Consider the following 26,866-nt stretch of genomic DNA (forward strand, 5'->3'; position numbering starts at 1 on the left):
CTGTTTCATCGCTAGATAAATCACTGGTGTTAACGGTTAGGATGTAGTACTTAATCACATCTTTAGCATATATAAACTATAAATACTTTGTAAACGACGTAGGATAGGTACAAATTTAAACAAACAAATTCCATTGCATTTACCCTAGTAACGTAAGTAACGTAGTAAAGTAAGATTTTCAAACGAGTCCCAATGTTCTATGGAAACATTTACGGAAAACTAAAGTATTTATTTATATAAACCAATGTGAATTTCCACGATAGGTATTAAACAAACGAATTAGTTAGCTGAATATAATAAAATAAAGAAAAACGTATGTCGTATCATTTGGAATAATTCATTAACGAATTGTATTTTAGAAGTATTTTATATAAAAAAATAAGTACGCATTTGAGTCCATCTCACCTGATAGATAGTGACGATGAGTTCGACAATGGAGCATGCTCACCTAAATAATGCCTATCCATTTTCGCCTTGAAAAGGCTCAAGTTTAGGGAATAAGTTTGCAGGCAAGAAATTCCATTCCGTAGTGGGTCCCTATATAAATTTGGAAGCGAAACCCTTTGTGCTAATCCTTGGAATATCCACAACATGAGGGTGAAACCCCAGCCCATGTTTAGTCCTCGGATGATGGAAAGAAGAAAGCGGAATTCAATCGTGTAATTGCGTCGCACTCTCTATGATATATTCTGTAGAAAACCGATAAGCAGGCAACTTTACGGTTACCGTTACAGTAACGTCAACGTCTTCGTCATTTTAATCTAGGTAATACCCTATCTACCTACCTAAACAACAAACCACACCCATTGGTAATAGAATTTCGTAGTATAATTGGGCATAATTATGTTGTTTTGTTGTTCATTAAAAGTACTAAAACGCTTATTACACTACCCGATTTCAAACGCCCTGCATCAAGAGTGGGCGTGGCCCTTAGGACGCCGCTCTATTAAATTATATGTAAGTCGTCCATATTAGGGACCCTTTTTTCCGTGGGGAAATCCTCATGTCGGACTCGTAACGACTAAAACCACACGGTGTTCCGTTCCTGCACAAACACATGGTCTCAAACTTGTTAAGCGCCACCCGGAGTCCCAACTTCTCTATTCTACCGACTCTCCGTGGCAAGACGGGCAGCATCCTCGAAGGTCTCACCTTGCACTATCACCACCGTGTCATCTGCGTAGCAGATTACGTTGGCGTCCGGAGGGAGTTTTCCCAGTAACACCCAGTCGTATCCGATATTCCACAGGAGCGGTCCTAGCACCGACCCCTGTAGGACCTCGCACAACATTACCGTCCGCAACAACCGTCTCTCCCGCCCTGGTTATGAAATGTACCTCTCAGGGCCGTATTCCAGAGCTCTTCCTGTACCGCCTCTCACTTGAGACTGGTGTAGTTCCCAGGTCTTGGAAGCTTGCAAACGTGCAACCTGTGCCGAAAAAGGGAAGCAGAGCTGACCCGTTCACCTATAGACCTATCTCAGTCACTTCCATCCTCTGTAAGACTATGGAACGCGTACTCAACAACCATCTCCTGTCGTACCTTGAAGACAACGACCTCCTCAGTGATCGCCAGTACGGATTCCGACGAGGGCGATCTACTGGGGATCTTCTTGTGTATGCCTGTCACATATGGAGCGAGGCTATAGAAAAGCAAGGTGAAGCACTTGCAGTGTTTTTGGATATTTCTAAAACGTTTGACAAGATCTGGCACGCAAGCCTTTTAAGTAACCTTCCCTCTTATCGGCTTACCACCGACCTTTGCAATTGGATCTCGGATTTCTTGAACGTTCGATTCGAGTGGTCTTAGATCTCTTAGATCTTAGATATCCAACAAGGCAAGCAGCGGTAGGCAGGTACGAGATTTTTAAAACAAACAATGTGTATGGCAAAGGACGAAGGACTATTTAATTCCAACACTATTTAATGATCTTCCTTCACACTTAAAATGTTTGCAAGGTAATAAAAGTTACATAAAAAATGAATTAAAGAAATACATACTTGTTAGATACATTGTAGTAATTTAGAAAGCTGTAATTGAGTAACAGAATGAAATGTTATGTGATTGTAATGTAAGCGTAGCAACCAAACTCTCCCGATAAACTTTTATGAAGTTTGGGAGAACATTATCTTATTTGTAAAAAAAATGTAATTGACAAGATAAATAAATTTATTAAAAAAAAAAGAAGGCTACACTGCCGAACAGGAGTTCCTCAGGGTTCGGTACTGACTACAACTCTCTTTCTGCTGCATATCAATGATATGTTAATTCCAGGTACCTTTACGTATGCTGATGACAGCACAGTTCTAGATAGGTACTTGATCAATGCAAGGGTCAGTGGAGAGGAAATTTAGTCTTGTCGAGAGTCCATGGTTAGCCGTTTGAATTTGACACTCCAGGCAGTCTCCGATTGGGGCGATGCCAATCTTGACAAAATTTTACGCTACCAAAACTCAGGCGTGTCTATTCTCCACAAAACGGAGTCCCTTCGAGCTGACTCCGACTTTTCGTGATATATCCATACCGATAGCCGGCAGCCTCCAGCTACTTGGAATGGACCTGTCGTCCAATTTGAAGTTCGGCAGATACGTTGAATCCATGACCAAGAATACAGCAAAGAATGCTTGGCATCCTTTCCAGGGTGAGGCGTTACTTTACACCGGGACAGTTGCTTCAGCTGTACCAAGCATAAGTCCGGTCGTGCTTGGAGTACTGCTGCCACCTTTGGGTCACATATCAACTGGCCACTTTGGATTCAATTGACAATCGTGTCAAGAGGCTTATTGGTGACTCGGAATTAGTGGAGGCGAAGCTGCAAAGCCTTGAACACCGCCGTAAAGTTGCCTGCTTGTCGGTATTTTACAGGATATATCACGGAGAGTGTGCGATGGAATTACACAATTTAATTCCGCATTCCCCTTTCCATCACCGGGGGACTAGGCGTAGGCTTGGGTTCCACCCCCATGTTGTGGATATTCCAAAGATTCGCACGAAGCATTACGCTTCCACGTTTATATGGCGAAGGGCTATGTAGTGGAATTCCCTGCCTGCAGACTTGTTCCCTGAACGTTATAACTTGGGCCTTTTCAAGGCGAGAGTAAATAAGTATTATTTAGGTGTGCATGCTCCATCGTCGAGCTCATCGTCATTTTCCATCAGGTGAGATGGAGGACAAATATGCACTTATATTTTATTAAAAAAAACTCACACTCAAATATGATTTAAAGCTCTAGAAAAATTATACTCAAGTCCTTGTTATTAGGGTCGTATGTCCAGTGCTTGAAATCATACTCAAGTACTGACTTGAGCATTGAGTACAGTTCTGGGATACGACGGTCAGACAGGTAGGCCCCGACGATCCGATTGTATGGAGTGTCCTGGGTGTGCTTTAGCTTTAAAAAGAAAATATTATGATAATGATGTCCAACTATCAGGATGGAAACTCTAGCAATAATGTCATTCAATCTCTTAGTAGTTCATTCATTCATTCGTTGTCAATAATTTTACTCATTCGTTTATGTTTGTTGTCTATATAGTGTTCTGTGGTTGTCAAAGTCAAACGCTAAAACTCGTTACCTACCTACTTGCTGGAAAAAATTTAATTAATTTTACAAAGAAAATAGCAGTAATCTAAACCAAAATTATATTACCATGTGCCGCTTAGAGTATAATTAAATAATATCTACCTTCAATTAATTATTAAACTAAATCCAAGTATAACATTTATAATAGGTTACGTTGTTGTTGTTTGCATAGGTTGTAAAACAGTTTTAGTCATGGATTCATTTATGATGCCCGTCCAGCCTCATGTATTCAAGGCGATTAAAGATTTAGATATCGACGTTCTCATGAAATGTTCAGCGGACGAAATACGACCCATCATACCATGTCTTGTCAGAATGGCTCTCATATCACCACTTGATGTCACAAAATACTGCGCCGAAGCTAAAAAAGATATACTAACTCTCCTCTCTGGAATAGATTTGGTGAATTTCATTGTTTCTCTTTTATCAATCGAGTTCCACGCCTTGGAGGTTGATGTCAAGAAAGAACAACAAATGCGGTAAGACACGATTATAATTTATGTATCACATTGTGAAGTTATTGAACCTAATTCGTAATTCTATTGGTATTTCTAAAAATTTCAGACAGAAAAACGGTTCTCAATGTACAGAATCTTTCTTAATACCAAGTATAGTGAATGGAATATCAAGTGATTTTGAGCAGTCAGATTCAGCGCGGCGCGTGCGCCTTGTGCTCTCGGAAATATTGCAGATGCAGGCTCAGATTACAGAATACAATCAAAACAAAAACTCAAACACTGAATGCTCAGTAAAACCTTCAGAGCTGTTTGACAATGATGTGTACTTGGAAGAAATCACAGATGTAATCTGCATTAGCTTAGCAGAACTGCCCAATCTTCTCAATATTTGCGATGTTGTAGAGGTATTGCTACACGTTAACAAGGGCCCTGTCATTATATCTTGGGTTACTGCTAATATGCCAGATACGTTACAAGAAGGTAAGTATTTTTAAGAAGATGACCATTAATCGGCTTTCCGCAAACCTAATAAAGGCACAGCACAGTTTCTTCCAAACCTCCACATATAGTCCTGACATAGCATCCATTACTAGGATGTTGATCTCAATAATGGGGGTTTATGTCATCATCCACAGTCTGGCCTGCCCCTAACCCGTCTGCTACCCATCATACCTTGCAATAAGTCCTATCCAGCAGCATTTGATTTCTTGATTAATGATTTGCCTTCGAATTTTTGAACTTCGTGTATAAATTACCTAGCATAGCACATCCAAATTCTCATTCCATGCGCAACCTTTTCATGACTGTACATGTCGCTGCACTATTCAAGTACTTAATTAAAAATATATACAATACTTGTTCTTCTTTTTCGTTTTTTTTTTTGTATTATAATAATTAATTTGCGTCCATTTACTTAAATCTGATGTCTCTTATTGTGCCATAAGTAAAAAATAAATCAAATTTAATACAACCACACCATAAAATTTAAAATTGAATGGGCTCACAAATTACAACTCGACAAATTAGGTAACCAATGTTAGAAATGCAGATTCACCTACATTTGACAGCATTCAGAGGCAGCTTTCGCTTCTAAATGCTGGAATGACCTTCCACCCCTGGTGAAGACGGCAGTCTTTTTATACCTTCAAACAAAAGTGCAAGGAATGGCTATAATTTAATTTTAATTTTGCAACAGAAGTCCTCATGTTGCAGGCTGGTTGTGGAATAGTTGTATGGTATCAGTCAATTTGTACATTTTGTTATCCTGATTAGATTTGTTTTGCTTGTTGTATATTTATGGCGTAACTATATACTTTACATATGACCACTATAACCAGTAAATAAATATACTCCCTGACACATAATTCGAGCCACCTTGCATTTTCAATATTAAATGCTTAGCTTAAACAATGCTTGACTGCTCAAAAATGTTATTATGTAACTTTGAAACTGGTACCTATACTAAACGTCACCCTTAAGTCCTTATTGAAAATTTGAGTTTAAAATATTGGAAAAAACATTTTCTTCAATGCCAACTATATTTTTATATAAAATTTATTAGGATAAAAATGCAAGGTGGCTCTGTGCCATTCAGAGGTCTGGGAGTGTATTTAGATTTAAGTTACATTAATGATAATTTTGTAGAAATGTTTTTCTGTTAATGTCCGACAGAGAATACAGACGGAGACTAAAAGATTAAAAACACCACTATGTTGAGGCTTCGTCTTTTTCATCAACACATTAGAAGTAGAAACCAGAGTAGCTCATAGTTTATTAGTACATATATCATGTGTTTGATGAATAAAGTATTTTTTAACTTATCGTTCATGGTATTTGTTGTAGTGGCAGAATCACTAGTTTTGAACTCAGAAAGAGGAGAGGAGGGTGGTATTCGAGCTAAAACTCTTCAAACTCTATGTGCTGCCTGCCCTCACATAGCAGCAATGGTTCGAGCCAAAGCTGCATCTGCTGCTAGATTGCCTTCACTTATTATTAATCTGACTCTGACACATCATTTGGATGACTTGGTAAGTAATGTTGTAAGTTTTATTTATTATTTATATGTTTTTATTGTATTGATTTATGAAAAAAGTTAAGATGGCTTCCCAAAGTTTGAGCTGCTATGCTATCGCGTCCGCCGCGCCGCCTTTGAAATGACCGACGCATGGCGGATACGACAGGCGAGTCTGCTCCGGCGCGGACTGCACTTTTTCCGTGGCGCGGTGGCGCGAACTGGCACGGCGCAATTGGTGAAATCTTGGATCGTGGGAAGCCATCTTAAAATGGTTGAAAGTAACAACAGGTGTTCATAGGTTGAGTGTAGGTCAAACCACAATATTCAAAATATTGTCTCGTCTATATGTAAATTATGAACAATTATAATTACAGTCATAACACTGTATTTTTGTGTAAAGAAAGTTTTGTGTGTTACAGGTGTCATTCATGTCTGGATTACTTTTAGGCTCTGATCAAACAACTAGAGCGTGGTTTGCGACATTCCTCCGCAATTCGCATAAAAGAGGCAAAGGGGATGGGCATTCAGCTTTAACCAAACTTAGACAAGAGCTGTTAAACCGATTAAAAGATGCAACTGCAGGAGTTGACGCATCAGCTTTACTCAGATTGTACTGTGCCCTTCGAGGAATTGCTGGAATTAAGTTTCAGGATGACGAAGTTGCTGGTCTTCTGAGGCTGGTTACACAAAAGCCTCCACCCACACCAGCTGGAGTAAGATTTGTGTCACTCAGTCTGTGCATGATCCTAGCTTGTCCATCACTAATGGGTAAGTGATACAGTTGTCAATTACATAGAGCGCACTATAAGTTTAGTGGAACTGGCCACTTACTTAAACTATATTTAAAAAGTAATTACAACATTTGAAGATGGAACTCTTTGGCTGTAGAATACAGTTTGTTTCATCTGACTGCCCGTCGTGTAGCGTCATTTTAGACATTGGTTGTCTACATCACTCGTGAAAATTTTCGTAGTATGATTTTCTACGACTTTAAGTGTAATTCAACAGCTCAGCGGAGTTTTGGTCAGATTCAAACTGCTTTTGGCGATGAAGCACCATGCGATGCATATTTATGGCTGGTTTGCAGAATTCAAACGCGGTCGTGTGAATCTCAGTGACGAATTTCGTGATGGTCGCCCGTCCACTGTTGTGAACAACAAAAACATCGATACTGTGCGCCGTATGATCAAAACAGACATGCATGTGACATACCATGAGATTCGGACATCTTTAGGCATAGGCATGAGTTATATACAATCAATACTACACAAACATTTGCGTGTGAAAAAGCTGTGCTCTCGGTGGATCCCACACAATTTGACTGAGGCTCAAAAAACGGATCGCGTCGCTTGGTGCAATGCCACGCTTACCAGATTCAACGAAGGGGCGTCAAATTTGTTGTGGGACATAGTAACAGGTGCCGAAATATGGATTTATAGTTACGATCCCAAAACAAAGCAGCAATCGAGCGTATGGGTCTTTCGAAATGAGCCGAAACCAATCAAAGTGGCGCACGTCCAAAGTGCCTCTAAGCGGATGATTGCTTCTTTTTTTAATAAAGCTGGACACGTGGAGACTGTGGGTTTGAAGAATCGTTGTACCGTGAATAGTGATTGGTACATGAATTTTTGAAGGTGAACAACGATGACCTTATGAGCCATCCCGCGTACTGTCCCGACCTGGCACCTTGTGACTTATTTATTTCCAAAAATTAAGAACCAGTTACGCGATCAACGATTTTCATCACCTGAAGAGGCTGTCGAAGAGTATGAAAAATATGTTTCAGAGATTGTCACAGAGGAGTGGCATAAATGTTTTCAAAATTGGTTCATTCGTATGAAACAGTGCATTAACGCTAACGGAGAATATTTTGAGAAACAATAAATTCATTTCTGTCCATATAAAGTAGTTTTTTCTAATACATTCCGGAAACTTATAGTGCGCGTCACGTGTGTTCTTTGTGCCTTTATTATGGGTCATTAATTCATTTCTTTTGTAGCTGCTCCAGAGCATGAGAAAAAAGCCATAGAATGGGTGCAATGGTTGGTTAAAGAGGAAGCATACTTTGAAAGGTAGTTTTTTTTGTCCATACTATGATACTTTCTTTGTAAACAACTTATTAACACTCTCATGTTTGTCAACAGCAATTCTGGAGTTACTGCGTCATTTGGCGAGATGTTGCTTTTGATAGCAATCCACTTTCATTCAGGGCAGTTGGCAGCAGTTGGCGAACTTGTATGCGCCACTTTGGGGATGCGTGTACCCGTTCGTCCTAACGGCCTTGCTCGTATTAAACAAGCATTTACTCAAGAAATATTTACGGAACAGGTATTTATATTATGTTTTCTATTTATACAGACAATGTAAGACTGGCAATAGGCCACACTTGTTAATTACTTATCTGTATATTAATTCCAGGTTGTCACTGCTCATGCTGTAAAGGTGCCTGTCACAGCAAATCTCAATAACAATATAATAGGATATTTACCAGTTCACTGCATTCATCAATTACTTAAATCACGTGCATTTTCAAAACATAAAGTTCCCATAAAAAATTGGATTTACCGCCAAATCTGCAATTGCACGGCTCCTCTTCATCCGGTGATGCCTGCTCTAGTGGAAGTATACGTGAACTCGATTCTTGTTATCAACAACAAAGGGACAAACGAGTATGTCAACAAACCCATAACTGAGGAAGAAATTAGAAGAGTTTTCAGGAACTCTATATTTGGCGCAAATTTCGATATACAAAAGAAACCATTCACGCCAATGGAAATAGACAATGGGGAATCATCAGTAGAGATCAATTTGGAGAAACCAACATTAGCTTCCCAGTTGCTATTGATTTATTATCTTTTATTGTATGAAGATGTTCGACTGTCTAGTGCAGCTACACTCATAGCAAATGGCAGAAAACTTAAAAGTTATTCTGCAGCATTTTTATCAGAGTTGCCAATTAAGTATCTGCTGCATCAAGCACAAAAAGATCAAATGAGTTACGGAGGTCTGTTTAGTCCTCTGTTACGCCTTCTTGCGACTCATTTCCCCCAGCTGTCACTTGTAGACGATTGGATGGATGATCAGGTATTTGGTGATTCGTGTCGTCATCACGTTGATGTCTCATTATCAGAAACGTCAATCCACGAAGCCTTCCATAGCATTGAAGTAAATCCTTACAAAACTGGCAAAATACTGAAAGCTATGCTCAACAAAAACCCAACCGATATTTGGCCATTTGCTGAAATATTTGTTCGGTATTTTAAAAGTGTGCTTGGTGAGCAAGTGCCGCGACATATTCAAGAATTGTATCGTGAGGTATGGTTAAGGCTAAACACCGTACTACCACGCTGTCTCTGGATAATGACAATTAATGCTCTGCTGGATATAAATGGCAGTACGAAGAGCGTTACAATTACTCAGGAAAATGTTCTAGTAGATCCATTACAAGTATTACGATGCGATATAAGGGTGTTTAGATGTGGACCGATTTTAAAGATCATTTTAAGAATTTTAGAAGCAAGTTTGGCCGCTTCAAGAAGCCAATTAAGTCGGCATTTGTTGGACAGACCTTTACTTGAGAAAAGTGGACAGTTGACATCTGATGCAGAAAGGGAAGAACTTAAAAATGCATTAGTTGCTGCACAGGAGAGTGCAGCACTTCAAATTTTGCTGGAAGCTTGCTTGGAAACAGCTGAAGACCAATCAAAACCAGAGTTAATGTGGGCATTACGAGAAGTAAGGAGCATAATTTGCTCTTTTTTGCATCAAATATTTATATCAGAGCCATCATTAGCTAAGCTAGTGCATTTTCAAGGCTACCCTAGGGAACTACTGCCAGTAACAGTGCAGGGTATCCCATCAATGCACATCTGTCTGGATTTTATTCCTGAACTGTTAAGTCAAGCATCTTTGGAAAAGCAGATATTTGCTGTGGATCTGGTTTCTCATTTATCGATTCAATATGCATTGCCAAAAGCAATGTCAATAGCCAGATTATGTGTGAATACTTTGTCCACTTTATTATCAGTACTCCCGAGTGACTTGCGTTTGGAACTGTTCCAACCAGTGTTGAAATCACTGGTACGAATCTGCACGGCGTTTCCGTCACTCCTGGAGGACATCACCTCTTTACTGCTGCAGTTGGGTAGAATATGCGAGTCTCAAGCCTCACTTGGCCATTGCTGGAATGACACTACCATCTTAGGGGAAGGGGCTTACACACCGTCAGATGTACAACCAGAAACCAAGGTGTTGGTAGCAGAAGTTTTGTGCAGAGATATCAAGATTACTATGTCGGAAATTGTTCAAAAAGCTTTGTTAAATGATAAACTGTATTAGATTGTAGTTTAAAAATAAGTTAATATACATAAATTTCAAAAGATATTTTGAGGAATTGCTTTTTTTTATTATAGGTGTTACCATAGTCTCACGACTTGCATTAGCAGTAAAAGAGGTCTTAGTCATATTATTTTAATACATAATTAGTAGCATATTTGATGGTTCCACCGGATTCTGTGTTTCTAATTGCCTGTACATCCAGGCACATTGGTTTCTCGCTGCAATGTTGCCAATTTCATTGTAGAGCTGTGCCTGAAATTAATATAAAAAATCAAATTAGTTTCTGCTGTAATCTTTATCTTTAAGCTCTTTAACACGAATAATAATTTGGTATTGTTTCATAAGTTAAAAAAAGAAAACACAAAGTATAAGTTCTGATTACCTGTAAATACCACGCATGTAACAGACGAGCTTGGGCGCCAATTTTCGAAAAGTTCTTTTTGACCAAGTCTAGTGTATCACAACATGATTGTAGAACTTGCGTCCGCGCTTCGCCAGTTACAGGTGCTGTCGCTACACGACACTTTGTATATAACAATAGGGCTGAAATGCAAATTACATGTCAAATAATCTTGTTTGTACGAAGTCTAAGCTAAGTTGCTTGTCAAAATTATACTTACCTCTTGCTATATCGTAAGCGCTTCCATGTGCCATTACCAACCCTAGAACTTTCCTCACAACCAATAAGGCATTTTTCGCGCATCCCATATTTAATTGCACATTCGCTATATGCATTTCAGCTGAGGCAGCTAAATAATGCAAGTGGTACGTTTTTGCCAAATAAGTCGTTTCATTGAGTAGCATAATATTTGCGGACTGGATTCCACCAAAGGAATGTTGCACTTGCGACATCAGTATCATCGCTTTGAGCTTCAAGGATACAAAATGCAAGCTGTCGTCCTCGGTTTTACAATAATCCAAGACATCGTGAAGCGCCGCGAGCGCGTCAGTAGCGTCGCCTTTGAGGAAGTACATCTCCGCCTTCAGCAACTGACTCTCCCATCTATCGAATGATGCCAGCTGACGTATGCTTTGGTCGGCTTCCTCCCATTTACCTAAAAGACAGGCGAGCAAGCTTTGTTATTGAAAGTATCTTTCGGAATTATGTATGACTGAATCAAATTTGACGACCTCGATGGCCTGCAGTTTGCACTGTAAGCAGGTTCCGGTTTCGATTCCCAGTAGGACCAATTTGGGAAATTGACATTTCTAAATTAATTCTGGTCTAGGTGTTCAGGGTAATGCCCGGAAGTGAATTTCGTTGATATGGTTCTTTATAGTACAAGAAATTCCCTAGTATGAGACAAAGTAATTGACGTCGTTGTCTGGCACATTATTTATTATACAGGGTTATTTGAAAAATATAGGGTTTATACCAACAGGACTATATTAACTAACTTCAAAAACAACAACTTTTGTTCCACGACATAATAATTCATCGAAATTTACTTTCATAAAAAAAAATATATATACATTTTATACATATGTATATTCACATAAAAAGAGTGCTCTAAACTGTGATAACTCTGTGGTAACAAATTAAAGCGCTAACGTAAGGGTGTTTTTCCATTACGATGGAAAAAAACCCTAACGTTATCGGCGAGGCGAGACGAGAATTGAAATATCGAAAGCCAATTGCGATTATAGTCATCGTGAGCTCGCGCTGCGGTTGTGGACAGCGAAGTTAATATGCAGTTAGGGACACAGTATCGACTCAAAAGTATCGATACTGTATTCAGTAGTATCGTGAAGTATTAAATAATAAAAATTGCCAGGGAAAATAGGTAGAAAAAAATTATCCTTACCTGCGAGCAGTGCCAGCGCGGCTTGGTGTCTCGTGACGACGGTGTGCAGCCGCGGCGTGTGCAGGTGCGCGGCGAGTGAGGCCGCCAGAGCTTGTTCCCCACGCCACGCCGCCACGCAGAACATGCCCGCCGCCGCAGTTGCATTCGCCTCCGTCCAGTGCCACACCCCATTTGTGCCACCTGCGGGCGACCCTGTGCCTGCGTTGCCCGGACTGCTCATACCGACGCCTACGTTGCATTCTTTTTAAAAAAAAATTAACATGCTTACTTTAGCATCACAGTATATTTATAAAAATTTAATTTATGTTAAGAGGAATAGAAATATTTATATTTTTATAAAGATAACATTAATATGAGAAATAAAAATAAATTGTTCTTTACGGTGATCTTCACAAAGTCCCAAATTCATTTAGGGGGCAATGTGTACGCTTCCATAATAAGATTTTTTATGATACCAAGTGATGGGATGAACAAGTCGTACGCCTGGTGGTAAGCGACACGCCTGTCCATAGCAGCTGCAGTGCCACTCACAGCTTTAGATCTCAAAGATCTGAGGGGCACTGTCACTGCGTCCGTCACACCAAAACATAAGTTATGCTCACATTACTGCTATTAGATTCCGGTTGATGTTAAAAATTTGCCAATGCGTACCGACCCGCGTGCCATACAGCGTAAAATTCGGCCGAATTCATGTTGGAACTTATAGTGCGCGCGGAACTAGCTGGCCGCGCCTTAGGTAGGGACAGGGGTGAGGGGGCGGGTTGCTTGCTGCTCGCAACGCACATGAGATTAGACAGTGACGACCAATCTCGAGATATCGTGAACAATAATTGTTCAGTTATTGAAAAGAAAAAATTAAAGCCAATTGAACTTTTACAAGTTTATATTATACCTATCTAATTAATTGCAATGTACAGTCGGCAGCACATCAGGCCGCCACAAACTGTCAGATTTCCTCAATTGATTTTCAACTTAAAGTCCAGGGAATAGAGTATAAAATTGATTGGATAAATTTGACATTTATGTATTGATGGACTTGCTGTTGTCCGTACATTGCAATTAAAAGTAAAATAAACCAAAAACAAATTAAATGAAATTCTTCCGACATATTTGAATCATTTATGAAATTATTATTAATTAATTAGTGTAACTAACACGACTTTGTATTTATAGATATGAAATTACTCTGACATAATATCCTCTGAATCACTTGATTCTGAATTGTCTGAACTTGAGTCAGAATCATCTTGTAAGTTTATAATGAATTCGTCCATCACAGTATCATATCTCATATCATGATTCCAGTATTCTTGTTCGTTTTTTTGTACGTGGTCGTCGCATTTTTGCCATTGTTCGGCAGAAAATTCAGAAAATAGTCTTGTTAGTATTGTAATTTTCTCGTCCAATGTAGCATTAATGTGATCTCTGGCCAGGCAATTTTTTATATTTGCCCACACAAGCTCGATTGGGTTGAGATCTGGATGATATGGAGGTAGTCTTAGAACAGTATGACCTGCACCTTTCAGAAGTTCATCAATCGTGTATATTTTTTCTGATTGGGTCGTATTAATCAAGCCCAAGAGTTCAGCTTTGACCATCGTGGGAGAAAAGGGCACGTTATGATTTTGCAACATATTCTGCATATTAATTTTCATACAGGACATAGTCGGTTTCTTCTCAACTTGCACACAGTGGTAAGCTGCATTGTCCATAACTATGACTGAGTTAGGTGGAAGTTTAGGTATTAACTTTCGATCAACCCAGTTGTAAAAATTTGTAGAGTTCATGTCTCCATGATAGTCTCCTGTTTTTGAATCTGATTTAAAAATTAGCAGAGCATCGTCAACTAACCCGTTCCGACTACCAGCGTGAACTATTATTAAACGCCTTCCTTTGCCTATATCTGCATAAACACCAGGCTCCGACGAAGATTGCCAACATTTTTGGACATTATGACTTTGGTTAACGTAAGTTTCGTCCAAAAAGAATATATTTCGTTTGTCTTCTCTGAATTTTCTTATGGCCCTCAAATATTTCACTCGCCATTCAACAATGTTTGGTCTCTCTAATAAAAGGGATCTCTTCGATTTACATTTTTTAAATGAATATCCCAGTTTGTGCAAAAGTTCTCTTAAATAAGTCAATCCGCAATCTAAAATATTATTTCCAATCCAATTTCTCTGGCAACAATTATGGCCAAGGTGCTGGACAGTGTGCTTAACAAATACCTAGGGCAACATGTGAAGCTACACGATGCTCAATTCGGCTTCCGACCTGGTCTGTCTACAGAATCAGCTATTCTGTGTCTTAAGCACACTGTTAGGTACTACACGGATAGGGGGACGCCTGTTTTTGCATGCTTCCTGGACCTGTCTAAGGCTTTTGACATGGTATCCTATAGCGTCCTATGGAATAAAATGTATAATACAAGTATACCTAAAGAATTGACAGATTTGTTTAGATACTGGTATGAAAATCAAGTAAATTTTGTTAGGTGGGCTGGGAAGTCCTCAGAGGAATACCAGATGAAATGTGGAGTAAGACAGGGGGGGCTGACTTCTCCGAACCTATTCAACTTGTACATAAATGGGCTGATGGAGGAGCTCGGTAGCACTGGTGTCGGCTGTTCAGTAGATGGTTGTTTTGTTAATAACATAAGTTATGCAGACGATATGGTGCTGTTGAGCCCCTCAATCAGCGCTCTTAAAGTACTTCTCAATGTATGTGAAAGGTATGCCGAGGCCCATGGGCTCAGATACAATGTTAAAAAGAGTGAGCTGTTGGTGTTCAAATCAGGTTCCAAAACCTATTCGACGCCACCAGTCACTCTAAACGGAACTGAACTGGAAAAAGTGACCAAGTTCAAGTATCTGGGTCACTGGGTCACGGAAAATTTATCGGATGACGTTGACTTGGAGAGGGAACGCAGGGCACTGGCGGTAAGGTGTAACATGCTGGCCCGTAGGTTTGCACGATGCTCTCATGAGGTGAAAATCACCCTCTTTAAAACTTTTTGTCAGACACTATACACGTGCAACCTGTGGAGCAATTACACCAAAAAAGCCTACAGTGCCCTGCGAGTCCAATTCAACAATGCCCTAAGGGGACTGATGGGGTTGCCTCGATACTGTAGTGCCTCTGGGATGTTCACGGAGGCTAGAATCGACGGTTTCCAGGCCATCATTCGGAAAAGAGTGGCTTCCTTGCTGGCCAGAGTGAGGGGCAGTACCAACAGTCTTCTTAGAGTGATAGCAGAGAGGATGGACAGCCCAATCCTTAAACATTGGATGTCCATTCATGTAAACGAAAATGAAAATTTTGCATTCTACTAACATAGTTATTTAAGTTCCTACTAACATTATATGGACATGTAGTCTGAAATAAATTCTTTCAAATCAAAATTATCCTCTTTTAACACAGCATTTAGTTTTCGTAGACTTGGATTTGTTTTCTGTACCGTATAAAACTGATTTATTTTTCTTCTTATCACTCCTAAATCAAAATCATCAACTTGTATTTTCTTTTTTATCTCTTTTGGCCTTCGTGGAGAACTAAATTTTGCTTCCCCTGTATTTTGCAAGGATGTTTTACTTTGAGCAATCACTCTCCTTACACTTCGTTCTGATATCCCGGTTGCTTCTGCCACTAATTTATGAATATTCGCATCAGTTTTATATTCTAAACTATTGACATCGGCTTTCCGTTTTTTAAAAAACGTATGCACTTTAAATATTATTTCCTTAGATTGTCTTTTTATCGGCGGACTCATCTTGACATTGCAATCTCTTGTGCGTTTTGTCTAAACTAGCCAGAACTGTCAACGTGTGTTGCCGCCGCGAAGTCCGGCGCCGAACTGAGTATTCTGAGTAATGACATCAAGTGCCCCCGCCTCCCCGTCCCACCGCTCACATACCTAAGGCGCGGCCAGCTAGTTCCGCGCGCACTATAATAAAAACACACTCTTGAGTTATAAAAACATACATCGTCGAAGTCCGCTAAGAACCGCGGCTGGACCGCGCCCGTCGCTACCGCTGTGTGGACGGTTGCATAGAACTCAATGGAAAACGATAATGATTAAAGTTTGAGTTTCTAACATGTGACGAAATAAAGTTTTAATAAAATGTAGAGGCTAGCTGGTGAAGATACCTTCACCTTATGTCTTATGTTAAGACTCACTTGTATTTAAATTAAGTAGCAGCTGGCAGCTGACGGATGCCATCTCCGTTTTACCGTACAGAGACCAGAGAGCAGCCGTGTTCGCTAGGCTACCCATGGTGAGATCGGTCAGCGAGTGCATGTAGTTGATGGAGTCTCCTTTGTTTATTATCTGTGTACAAAGCGGGAATATTAAAAAAAACTTGAGTAAAGTTTGGATGTGGATGATGATTAACAAAAATATCGTATGCTATACGTAGATACTAGAGATTACTAGGCCGGCCGTAGTGATGTCAAGAAAAATAAAGGGATTTTTGACCTGATTAGGTACGGTGCCAGGTCCCTAGAAAAAGAAAAACTTATTATGACCTGTGTGTTACTGTTTTTGGAACTTATTACTGTTATGCTTATGATGCATTGAGACCCTACTACTACTACTACTACTATTACGACTACTGATGCAACGGAAGTGTCGTAACGGAAATAGACGTCAAAAGTTAATCGAAACGGAAGCGTATGCGGAAGCAGAAGTATAAATACTATAGAGTTCAAGGAAATAATTCCAAACAGGACTTGTTTCTGGTTTCACAATTTCATTTAACACAAAACGTTAACGTGCTAAAAACGTTTGTTCCACCGGCGAGTGATCCGCTTGCACGCTTCATCCGTCGCGAACGTAGTAAACTCCCGTAAACAAGTCAAAAAGCGGAATCCGCAGTTGCAGTAACTGAAGTCTGTTGCACCACTAGTCGTAAGTAGTAGTCGTAGAAGTGTAATGGTTTGACCTACCGCCTCTCAAGCAGAGGCCGTGAGTTTGAATCCGGGTTCGCTCCTCTGAGTTTCTCGGAATTTATGTGCGAAGTTTTTGGTAAAGAAAATCATCGTGATGAAACCTGCACGTCGAAGAAGGTTCACAACCCTCGGAAAATGTGTGAAGTCCCCAACTCGCATTGGGCCAGCGCGGCGGACTACGGCGCAAACCCTCACCTGAGGGGAGAACCGTGCCCAGGACGTGTAAATGGGTTGTAGATGATGACCTGAAAGACATCAGACGGCTTCGCGCCATTGACAGCGGCGTGCTGCGCCAGGAGTTGCGCGGCGGCAGCGGCAGGGCGCGGTGCGCGCGGCATCTTTGTCAGCAGCGCGGCGCGACGTGCTCGTCCGCCGGCCAGCGCACCCCACGCGGCTGCGTGCGCAAGACACGCCGTGTCACCCGCCTCCTGCGCCGTCGCCAACGCCTCGCGCACGCCTTCCATCGCCATCTCCCTATCATGGTTTAATACAACTATATTCAGTTTAAATCTAGCGTGAAAGTTTTTTTGCAACGGTGACGTTTCACGCTAGATTCATGTTAGACGTGATGTTGTGTGACTTGTGCCACCCTACGAAACAATGAATTTATTGCAAATCATATTACCCGATCGCATAATTTCACGAAATTCAGCCATGATTTTGTCAGCTCGATCATGTGATTTAACACTGCTGGATTACTTTTTATGCAGTTATGTTAAAGACAGTCTATATGGAGCCAATCGAATTGATTAACGAAATCGACCCACCATTTTGTCAAAAAGTGATTAAAAACTTTGATGTAAGAATCGACATCTGTAACTGTGGTCGTGGTGGACATTTATCAGATATCATTTTTCATTCATAATTGTCAAACCTTACTTTTTTAATATAATAAAAATTTTAATCATTGTCATCTAAATTTATCGTTTTACTCATTTACAAAACAAAATTCTTGAAAAACCCTTTACTAGATCAGGAAGGTTTTTCGGAACTTTCAGTATTTAATGCAATATAATTACGGTGGTTTCCGTATTTTTATTTGCAAAAAAGTTTCCAATAGTTTAGTAAACAAAAGCAGTGATATATTCATATTTTGAATAAACTAACTTTTAATTTACTTTTCGGAGCTTTTATAACAATCCTTAATAAAATTCCTGCAGAGACAAACTACCATTCGCTTGCACTTAGAAAATTGTGTCATTGTAATTTATACCTATGTTCAAATTGAGTATGCATAGCCGCGCGGTTGAGAGCGGCGTAGCGAAAATTTTTGTTTCTGTCGCTGTTAGCCACACTGTTCCCCGCGACGCTGAAAACCGTACGGTCGAAACAATTGTACAGAGAGTCTTGAGCACCGCAGAACTCTTTCATACGTATACAGTTTAGGAAACTCAGGAAATGCTGGAAGGGAAATATACAAATACTTATAGTTAATTTACAAGTGCTGCACAGGCAACAACATGGTTTTTGTAAACAAACTAATAAAGATGCTGTATTCTCAATTGACGCCATTAGTTAGGACTGAACAGGTCAATGCACAAAAGAAAAGTTTTACAATCGTTGGCATTGCATAAGTTGGAAAAACTTACAACATCTGGGTAATCTGGTATATCATTGATAATCTGTATAATAGTCTTCTGCAGTTGTCGAGGTGGCATTGCTTTCTTCTCATTGATTTGAAGCAAGTTTGCTTGCTGTGCTGTAAACAGTTCTGCTTGCTTCCTAGACCATTGACATTCTTCCAAAATACTAAAACAATTTGAAAATATAAAAGGTTACTTCAAAGGGTTGTTTTTGCACAACACATTCTTCATATCAATAAATTCAAACAATTTGTTGAAAAACTTTAAATAAATGGTATCAAATCTTATATAGGTGATGCAATAGGTACTAACTTATCCCGTTCAATAATATTCAATCTCATGGAAAGCTCATTTTTCGATTCTTCAGGCACAGTTCCAGTGCTAGCTGCACTTTGTTGTTCCATGTTGTTTAATTTCTGTAATTTAAAACATAGTCATCATCATTAATAGATAACCACAATTCACTGCTGGTAATATAGGTAATTTCTATACACATATTTTTCGCCTTGTCAACCTGCATCAATTTCTTTATTATTAAATATGTATTTGTACATAGAAAGCAATGGAGAAAGTCGTTAGGTAGGTCAGAATTAATGGCAACTTACAAAAATGTGATAACAGTACCAAAATTTAAATAATTATATTATTATACAAGCCCCAATTGTCAGCCCACGTGAAAAATATGTAGATATACCTCTAAACTGAGAGATCGAATCATTAAACCTGGTCGGCCCTTTTGGTAGTACAGACAGAAAGATTTGTACAGGGATACAACTTGTACAAAAGTCAGCTTGTCCAATTGCAACACTATCCTTCTTAAGTAGAAACCTAGAAAATTAAGAAAACATTTCATTCCTTTCTGTTAAAAGTTGTGCTAAAAAATGTAGGTAAAAATAAAAAATAAAGATGTAATTTGTGTGATAAGTGAAATCTTACAAAAAGTTTAAAACAGAGTGCAGCAAAAAGAGTGCTGTAATAACCCATGTACATATCCTACAGCCTTAACAGGGCATTGTGGCTTGAACAAGGACAAGTCAAATATTGGGCAGAGAGAAAACAGAGAGTGTAGATTCTGCCATGGTGGATGTAATTCCTCTATAAATGCTTACCCAATGCTGCCCCCGCCATATGAAGTTCCATACTGGAAAGGCACAGGCCACAACCAGAGGATATAAAACTGTCAGAGCCAAGAAAGTGCTGTAACTGTAGAAAGAACTGCAGTTCTTTAATGCTGTCAGCTTTGACTCCAAAGTGTAATATTAGTGGTGATCACATTAGATCAGTTACTTGTTCCAGTGATGAGGGGCTGCATAGGCCCCGAATTAAGCCACCCCAATAATGATAATTAGTCTAAAATAGATGTACATAATAACAATAATCACACAGCTAGGTGCGGCTGTCCTCTAAAGAGTGGGATTGAGGGTAAATAATATAAAGAAGTAAAGATTTGCAATTACCTAAAACACTTGATCTAGTTATGCAAGAATAACTCCCATTTGGCTCATGTACCAATTTGTCTATAGTAGAAGTAACACAATCCATCAGTGCACTGATGCCATTTACATAAATGTTTTGCAGACGCACGCAAAAGTTCTGAAGGTGAACACTCAGCAGATTGTACCTCCCATCAGTGAGTAATGCTTCCAGTTCTTTGAATTCCATATCTGGACACTATAAATAAGTTTACAATCGTGGTAAAAGACGAACGTACTAAGTGCCATATCAAAAATTATTAATTTGGTACAAAAAGTTACCTGTATTAATTTCAAAGCGAGGATACAAAAGTCTTTTCTGTATTTTGGAGACATCGTGCAATCGACCATTTTTTTCGCTAAAAAGAAATAGTTTGTTATATTACTAGTGTACTTACACAAAAAGTAATTCATTGGTTTATAAACAAAATAGTAAGCTGCAAACCTTCAATCTTCAGTAAACCATATTCCCTAATAAACGCAACAACAGCTATTTTATGAGGTGTTATGTTTTCCACATTTCCTTTAACGTTACGCAATTTCACAAAATCTATATTTTCACCAGGTAAATCCATCTTTAATCATTAAAAACGCTCCAAATGCGTAATGAACATATGAAATTTGATTTAAAAATGGAGCGACACCGACCAACACAGTCCGAAAGTTTGGAAAATTTGACAGCCAGTTGTCACTATCAGTTTTTTTTCTTTAATTTATTTGAGGCTTTGGCTAAACAGATTTTATTGTCAAATTTACCCGTAGCCCCGTAAGCATAATTTTTGATTTTGTGTTGATAAAAGTACGAATAAAAAGTTACAAAAAATAGTTTTCAAGAGTGGTATTTTTAGTTTTTGGTATTTTTACTTTAGTTTTTGTTACAAGTTTAATTTTTATATTTTTTGGATAGCCTTGGCTGGAGCACTTTTTCTAACAAATAACCTAATAATATTTTTTCCATCCTCTAAGGCCACCACAGACAAAAAAATGCAATACTTCATGAACGCTGTTTTTTCGTTATAGAGAAGCGAACGTGCTTTTTAGCTCAAATTTTTATGGATAGATTATGTAACGAAGTTTATTCAAATTGATTTCTCCGTCGTATTATATGGTCGCATTATGACAAACCTTAGTGGTTTAAAATGCGATTAGAAACATATTTGTGTATTTTGTCCTTTATACAATAAATAAATTAAAAAAAAATGAAATAATAATGTAATAAATTGTAAATAATGAAAATAAATTGTAATTGTTTTAATATAAATCATAAATCATACCGTACTGTAAGAAAAAAAATAAAAATAAAAAGTACATATACGAGTACACACTTACATACAATACACATACTCGTAAATTGCAAAAGCTATCACAATAACCAAAATAGCTAACTGTCCTTATCTTACACAAGATATGCGCAAAAGACGGAAAGAGACCAGTTTCGTCACACACAAGCGATTGAAATATTTAGAACAAAGAAACTATAGAGTTCATTTAATGTTAATCTTATTTTTAAAATTAAACTGAAAAAAAATGAAAAAAACTTTTTACTAAATGTTAGTAATAAATAACTAACAAAATATTGTTGTATTCGTTTTACTGTTTGGAGTTATCAATCAGAAGTCCGAAAATACGTTTGCCCGAAATTATGTTTGCTCGAATTTTTGTAATCCCAAATGTATTTTTTAAAATTATTTTACGAATTTTCAAACCACCTTAATCTTTTCTTTGTAATAAGCAACCAAAATCCCCTGACAGCATAACGGTTATGTTGCAAATCTGTAGAAGGGCTGGTGCTGTTCTGGTGGATTGTAATGTAGCTTGCAATCGACATTTCACATTAGTGAAAGCGTGTGCCGCTGCTGGTAGAAGAAAAAACGGTACGATACGAATGGAAAGAAGCGATACAAAAATAACGACGATGTAAGGAGGTCACACCGCCACATCGGTTTTCGAGACTATGAAATTTTGAGTTGACGTTTAGTTGTAATCTAGAAACTCGATACCTTTCTTACAGCACTTTGGAACTACCAATAGAGAAACACAGCTATTTTCACATTTATAATATTTGTATGTAGGTACTCGTTACTTGAAGTGAATTCGTATAAAATTGAACATAATACTGCAAATTTAATTAATATTGTCATTAAGACTACTCAACACTTTTGTGTTCAAGTAGTTTCTCACTAGAAGCTAAATATGGTGCATTTTGTTATTTCTAGTCTACTAGAATGCTGAATATGGACAATTTTTGGGCCTTTAAATTGTGGCAAACAAAGTTAAGGAATACTGCAATGACTGTACAATTCAAATGAAATGATTCAGTTTTTTTTGTTTCTTTATACGTTTGTATAGATTAACTCCGGCCATGCTTGTCATTGGCTCCAACGCTGACTGCGAAAAGCCGTAAAAATTTTGGACATTTTTTTCGTGGTTTTTGGATTAGACTTTAGATTTTACTTATTGTCATCCATTTATTGGTAAGTCAATGGGCTATCTCCTCTGGCAAATACAAATAAAACAATACCACTGTTACACTACTCACAAAATTGCAAAAAGAAATCCTCTACATCCAGTCTAGCCAGGTGTGGAATTACGTTTTTCATATACGTGAATAACCAGTACGTAATATATAGCGATACCGTCACGTCGATACCTTTCATCTCTAGTATATTCATGAGAATCGATTTATTTTTATAGGCGTATTCTGTGTACGGACATGACATGAATGTGTATTTTATCTGTGTATATGTAACAATAAGCTAGTGTTGTCGATTTTCGTTTGTGTGAGACCACAGTGTCACAACTCAATATTGCAATTGAGTGCACCTGTTTGCTTATAATATGTACAACAGACTATACTACGTCAAAAAGTGGCAGAAAGTTTTTTTCGAGAAATAACGCTAATAGCCCGCCCTACATGTTATAAGCCATCGAGTATTACTCATGCTTTAGGCAAATAACAATAAACATTAAACCCTTAACTTATTTTTTTTCCTCTGGAAATACTATGACGTACAGTTTACGTCTAATTTAGAACAACTATAGCCACAAAAATTTAAAAATAAACTAACAAAACGCCCAGAGTCTCATGGCTGCTTTTTATTTATTGTATTTTTACCTTACATTTTGTAATGAATTATACCTGTAAACTGATCAAACAAAATCATTATGTGAATGGAATGTGATACAATATCAGTGAATCAAGTTTATTTTTTATTTTTATACATGTTTTTACAATGGGGAAAGTGTGGATCTTGCTTGTTCTCGAAGTGCATTATTTGTTTGCCATTACTGAAACTTCGCGTGTAACTGTTGTACAAGGTGATATATTACCTCACCATGGCCGGTGTGAACCGATTACTATACCATTTTGTCAGCAAATTATGTACAATCAAACAATTTTTCCGAATTTATTGAACCACGCCAAGCAAGAAGATGCAGGGCCCGAAGTTCATCAGTTCACCCCCTTGATCAAAGTGAACTGCTCTCCAGACCTTAAAGCTTTCCTGTGCTCAGTGTATGCTCCCGTGTGCACCATACTAGATACTCCAATTCCACCTTGCAGACACCTCTGTGAATCAGCGAGGCATAATTGTGATGAACTGATGATTAACTTCGGTTTTTCGTGGCCAGAGTATCTTGACTGTTCAAAATTTCCTTTAGACACGCATGGTATATGCTTTGGTGATAAGAATACAACACATGAATCAAGCAAAAGAACAAATACAGAATCGAAACATGCAAAGGTTGATTTCAAAACCAATAATAATATGGATTCCACCAAATATCAAGGTGGCAAAGATTACGGCTTTGTTTGTCCAGTTCATTTTAAAGTTCCAAAAAGCTTGGACCTTGAGTACTCCTTGAAAATAAACAATAAGGTAGAATATGATTGTGGTGCTCCATGCAATGGCATGTTCTTCAGTCAAGATGAGAAATACTTTGCCAGACTGTGGATTGGAATTTGGGCAACTCTATGCACACTCAGCTGTTTGTTTACTGTGTTGACATTCCTGATAGATACAGATAGATTTCAGTATCCAGAACGGCCAATTATCTTTCTCTCTGTTTGTTACTTAATGGTGGCTACAGCTTATGTGATGGGGTGGAGCTCAGGGGACAGCATTAGCTGTCAAGGACCTTTTCCATCAACGATCAGTGGCACAAGGCTGCCAAATATATCTGTAATTACACAAGGAACAAAACATGAGCCTTGCACTATTCTATTTATGGTTGTTTACTTCTTTAGCATGGCATCTAGTATTTGGTGGGTCATTTTGACCCTCACTTGGTTCTTGGCAGCTGGTCTGAAATGGGGACATGAAGCTATTGAGGCTAATTCTCAGTACTTTCACTTGGCAGCTTGGGCTGTGCCTGCTGTGAAGACTATATCCATTCTGGCTATGGGTAAGGTTGATGGTGAGTTATTCAGTGTTTGTACAAAGTAGTTTAATTGGTTTTTATAATGTTAATAAAATATGTAAGTATATGTCTGAACCTAGAGTTTAAAATGAAAGTAACAACCCATATATATGTTGAGTGTGTGCATTATTATTATTATATTATTTTTTTTAATTAAGAAAAATCTAATTAAAAGCAATTACGTAAAATAAAAAATATATTTCTATGAAAATAAATAATTCAATCCAAAATAGAATATTTGAAAATTTTACACATACATATATATACATGTGAAAGTTCATCATTAATAGATAGAATTGTAGAATGTAGGAATAATGGTATTGACATCTTTAAAATAAATTTATACATTTTTAAACTGTGTAACTTTGTTTCAGGTGATATTTTATCCGGAGTGTGCTATGTTGGCTTGTGGGATGCAGAGGCTCTTCGTGGATTTGTTTTGGCTCCACTGTGTGTCTACCTGGTACTAGGAACAGTCTTCCTCTTGGCTGGATTTGTGTCTCTCTTCCGTATAAGGACTGTCATGAAGCATGATGGTACCAAAACTGATAAGTTAGAAAAATTGATGATACGTATTGGTGTGTTTGGAGTTCTTTATACTGTGCCTGCTCTTATTGTGATTGCTTGTTTGTTTTATGAGCAAGCACATTTTGATAACTGGATGATAACTTGGAATCGAGACTTATGTGCCAACCCACTTTATTCCATCCCATGTCCTATCATGCGACATGAGATAGAAAGACCTAAATTTGAAATGTTCATGATAAAATATCTCATGACCATGATAGTTGGAATTACTTCTAGTTTTTGGATCTGGTCAGGCAAAACAATTGTTTCTTGGCGTCAATTCTTTGACAGAATTAAAGGTCGGAGAGTGGAGGCCTATGTTTGAATGGTGTCATATTTATTATGAACTGAACTCATAGCATTTAAATTATATGTTGCTTGTAAATTGGCAGCGAATCTCAATAAGGCTGATTTTGTAAATAACTCCACGAAGTAATGCTCTCTTCTAATTAGATGTTAAGTATTAATAATTATATTAAGGAACAAAACAAAAACTTGTAAAATGTAATAAACAAATATGTATTTTTATTAACTTGTTTTAATTAAATACAACAACAGGGCTCATCGTGTTGGTTTAAATTCAAATATGCTATTTACCAATGCATAAAGTAGAATATGCATTAACCATCGCAAATTTGCCACTGAATGCTTAAAACTTAATTTACTTCAGATAATTACATAATTTATTAAAACTATTCATTTCAAGTATAAAATCACTCCATCACAATATTCAATCTCTCTTCCACAGTCAGAAGTAACAAAATAATTATTACTGAATTGTTATTTACGCTCTGGTATATTTGCCCCAGATATGCAGCATGAACACTGATGCAATAAATAACAGAGACATTACTAACACTGGAACTGGGCCACTGAAAACAAATAAAAAAAAACAATTAAACCAAGTGCATTTCAGTATGGACAAATTTAATAGCACTGAACTTATTGTACCTAGGTACACATATTTACTTTACAACTGGTTGACTTACACTTTAACACCAGGAGAGTCATCGGTGTAGAAGCGCCACATACCCCCTGAACCAGCGCCAGTACTACGATTCCGGGCTGCAGTAGTCGTGGTGGTAGATTTGCGCTGTCGCACCGTGCCGCCACTGGTAGAACGCGGGGCGGCAGTTGCCTTGCTTGGTGAGCGACCTCCGGCTCCTACAGATGTAGAACTTGGAGAAGGTGGCTAAAACCCAACAAGATTAGATATCTACTGCCAACAACGAACTTTTAAAACTGTCTAATTATTTGGACGTAATCCTTCTTACCATGTTTAAGTCAGGAACGTCCTTTGTTTGTCAAAAGAGAACCTATTCTAACGAAAAATTCACGTGTGCATAAGAAGCGAAATATTCAAGTTACGAATGAAAGACGACCGAGTTGGCTCACAACGCGTCGACCAAAGTTGACACGTATTCAACAATGTTGCCAATTTATTACAATTTAAAATAAAGTAGTGTTATATTAATATTAAATTGATTTTGCTATAATGGGTTATATATTAATTACATTTTAAAGAATGTTTCCGAATGAGATCAATGTCATACGATGTCATGCACATTTTTTTTTTTCCATTCTTTAAGTGCGCATAGATGATTTATTTAATAATGTGGTTGGGGCAGTTACTACAAATTAGGTTTTAGTGTACATCGAAGTATCAAAAGATCAAAGCA

General features: G+C 38.2%; 4 protein-coding genes across 6 annotated transcripts; 2 read left to right on the plus strand and 2 right to left on the minus strand.

The window, feature by feature from the left end:
• Positions 1–3,776: 3,776 nt before the first annotated feature.
• Positions 3,777–10,432, plus strand: LOC113233382 (integrator complex subunit 2). Its single transcript, XM_026468506.1, has 7 exons — positions 3,777–4,063; positions 4,149–4,522; positions 5,885–6,069; positions 6,476–6,824; positions 8,056–8,128; positions 8,201–8,384; positions 8,475–10,432. Exons 1-7 carry the CDS (start codon positions 3,777–3,779, stop codon positions 10,392–10,394), a joined length of 3,372 nt encoding a protein of 1,123 aa, XP_026324291.1. The 3' UTR covers positions 10,395–10,432.
• A 78-nt stretch (positions 10,433–10,510) lies between these two features.
• LOC113236326 (anaphase-promoting complex subunit 5) lies at positions 10,511–20,841 on the minus strand. 3 transcript variants are annotated; one of them, XM_026472345.1, is made up of 13 exons: positions 20,647–20,841; positions 20,484–20,560; positions 20,187–20,400; positions 19,424–19,557; positions 19,042–19,145; positions 18,736–18,895; positions 18,360–18,547; positions 17,392–17,620; positions 16,376–16,526; positions 12,200–12,439; positions 11,015–11,449; positions 10,777–10,937; positions 10,511–10,646 (listed from the first exon to the last, which is right to left on the minus strand). In XM_026472345.1, exons 1-13 carry the CDS (start codon positions 20,774–20,776, stop codon positions 10,527–10,529), a joined length of 2,343 nt encoding a protein of 780 aa, XP_026328130.1. In that variant the 5' UTR covers positions 20,777–20,841; the 3' UTR covers positions 10,511–10,526. The 3 variants fall into 3 exon arrangements, with proteins under 3 accessions (XP_026328130.1, XP_026328144.1, XP_026328137.1); XM_026472352.1 differs by having other exon boundaries at positions 10,520–10,640; XM_026472359.1 differs by lacking the exons at positions 20,187–20,400; positions 20,484–20,560; positions 20,647–20,841 and adding an exon at positions 19,839–20,147.
• Positions 20,842–23,276: 2,435 nt separating this feature from the next.
• Positions 23,277–25,897, plus strand: LOC113231997 (frizzled-7-B). Its single transcript, XM_026466620.1, has 2 exons — positions 23,277–24,617; positions 24,995–25,897. Exons 1-2 carry the CDS (start codon positions 23,435–23,437, stop codon positions 25,510–25,512), a joined length of 1,701 nt encoding a protein of 566 aa, XP_026322405.1. The 5' UTR covers positions 23,277–23,434; the 3' UTR covers positions 25,513–25,897.
• Positions 25,898–25,931: 34 nt separating this feature from the next.
• LOC113232007 (protein transport protein Sec61 subunit beta) lies at positions 25,932–26,604 on the minus strand. Its single transcript, XM_026466631.1, has 3 exons — positions 26,462–26,604; positions 26,177–26,379; positions 25,932–26,059 (listed from the first exon to the last, which is right to left on the minus strand). The coding sequence occupies exons 1-3, from the start codon at positions 26,462–26,464 to the stop codon at positions 25,972–25,974; spliced, it is 294 nt and encodes a 97-aa protein (XP_026322416.1). The 5' UTR covers positions 26,465–26,604; the 3' UTR covers positions 25,932–25,971.
• Positions 26,605–26,866: the final 262 nt, after the last annotated feature.

The sequence above is a fragment of the Hyposmocoma kahamanoa genome, unplaced genomic scaffold (assembly GCF_003589595.1).
Source record: "Hyposmocoma kahamanoa isolate Upper Pololo Valley unplaced genomic scaffold, ASM358959v1 102, whole genome shotgun sequence".
Taxonomy (NCBI): Eukaryota; Metazoa; Arthropoda; class Insecta; order Lepidoptera; family Cosmopterigidae; genus Hyposmocoma; species Hyposmocoma kahamanoa.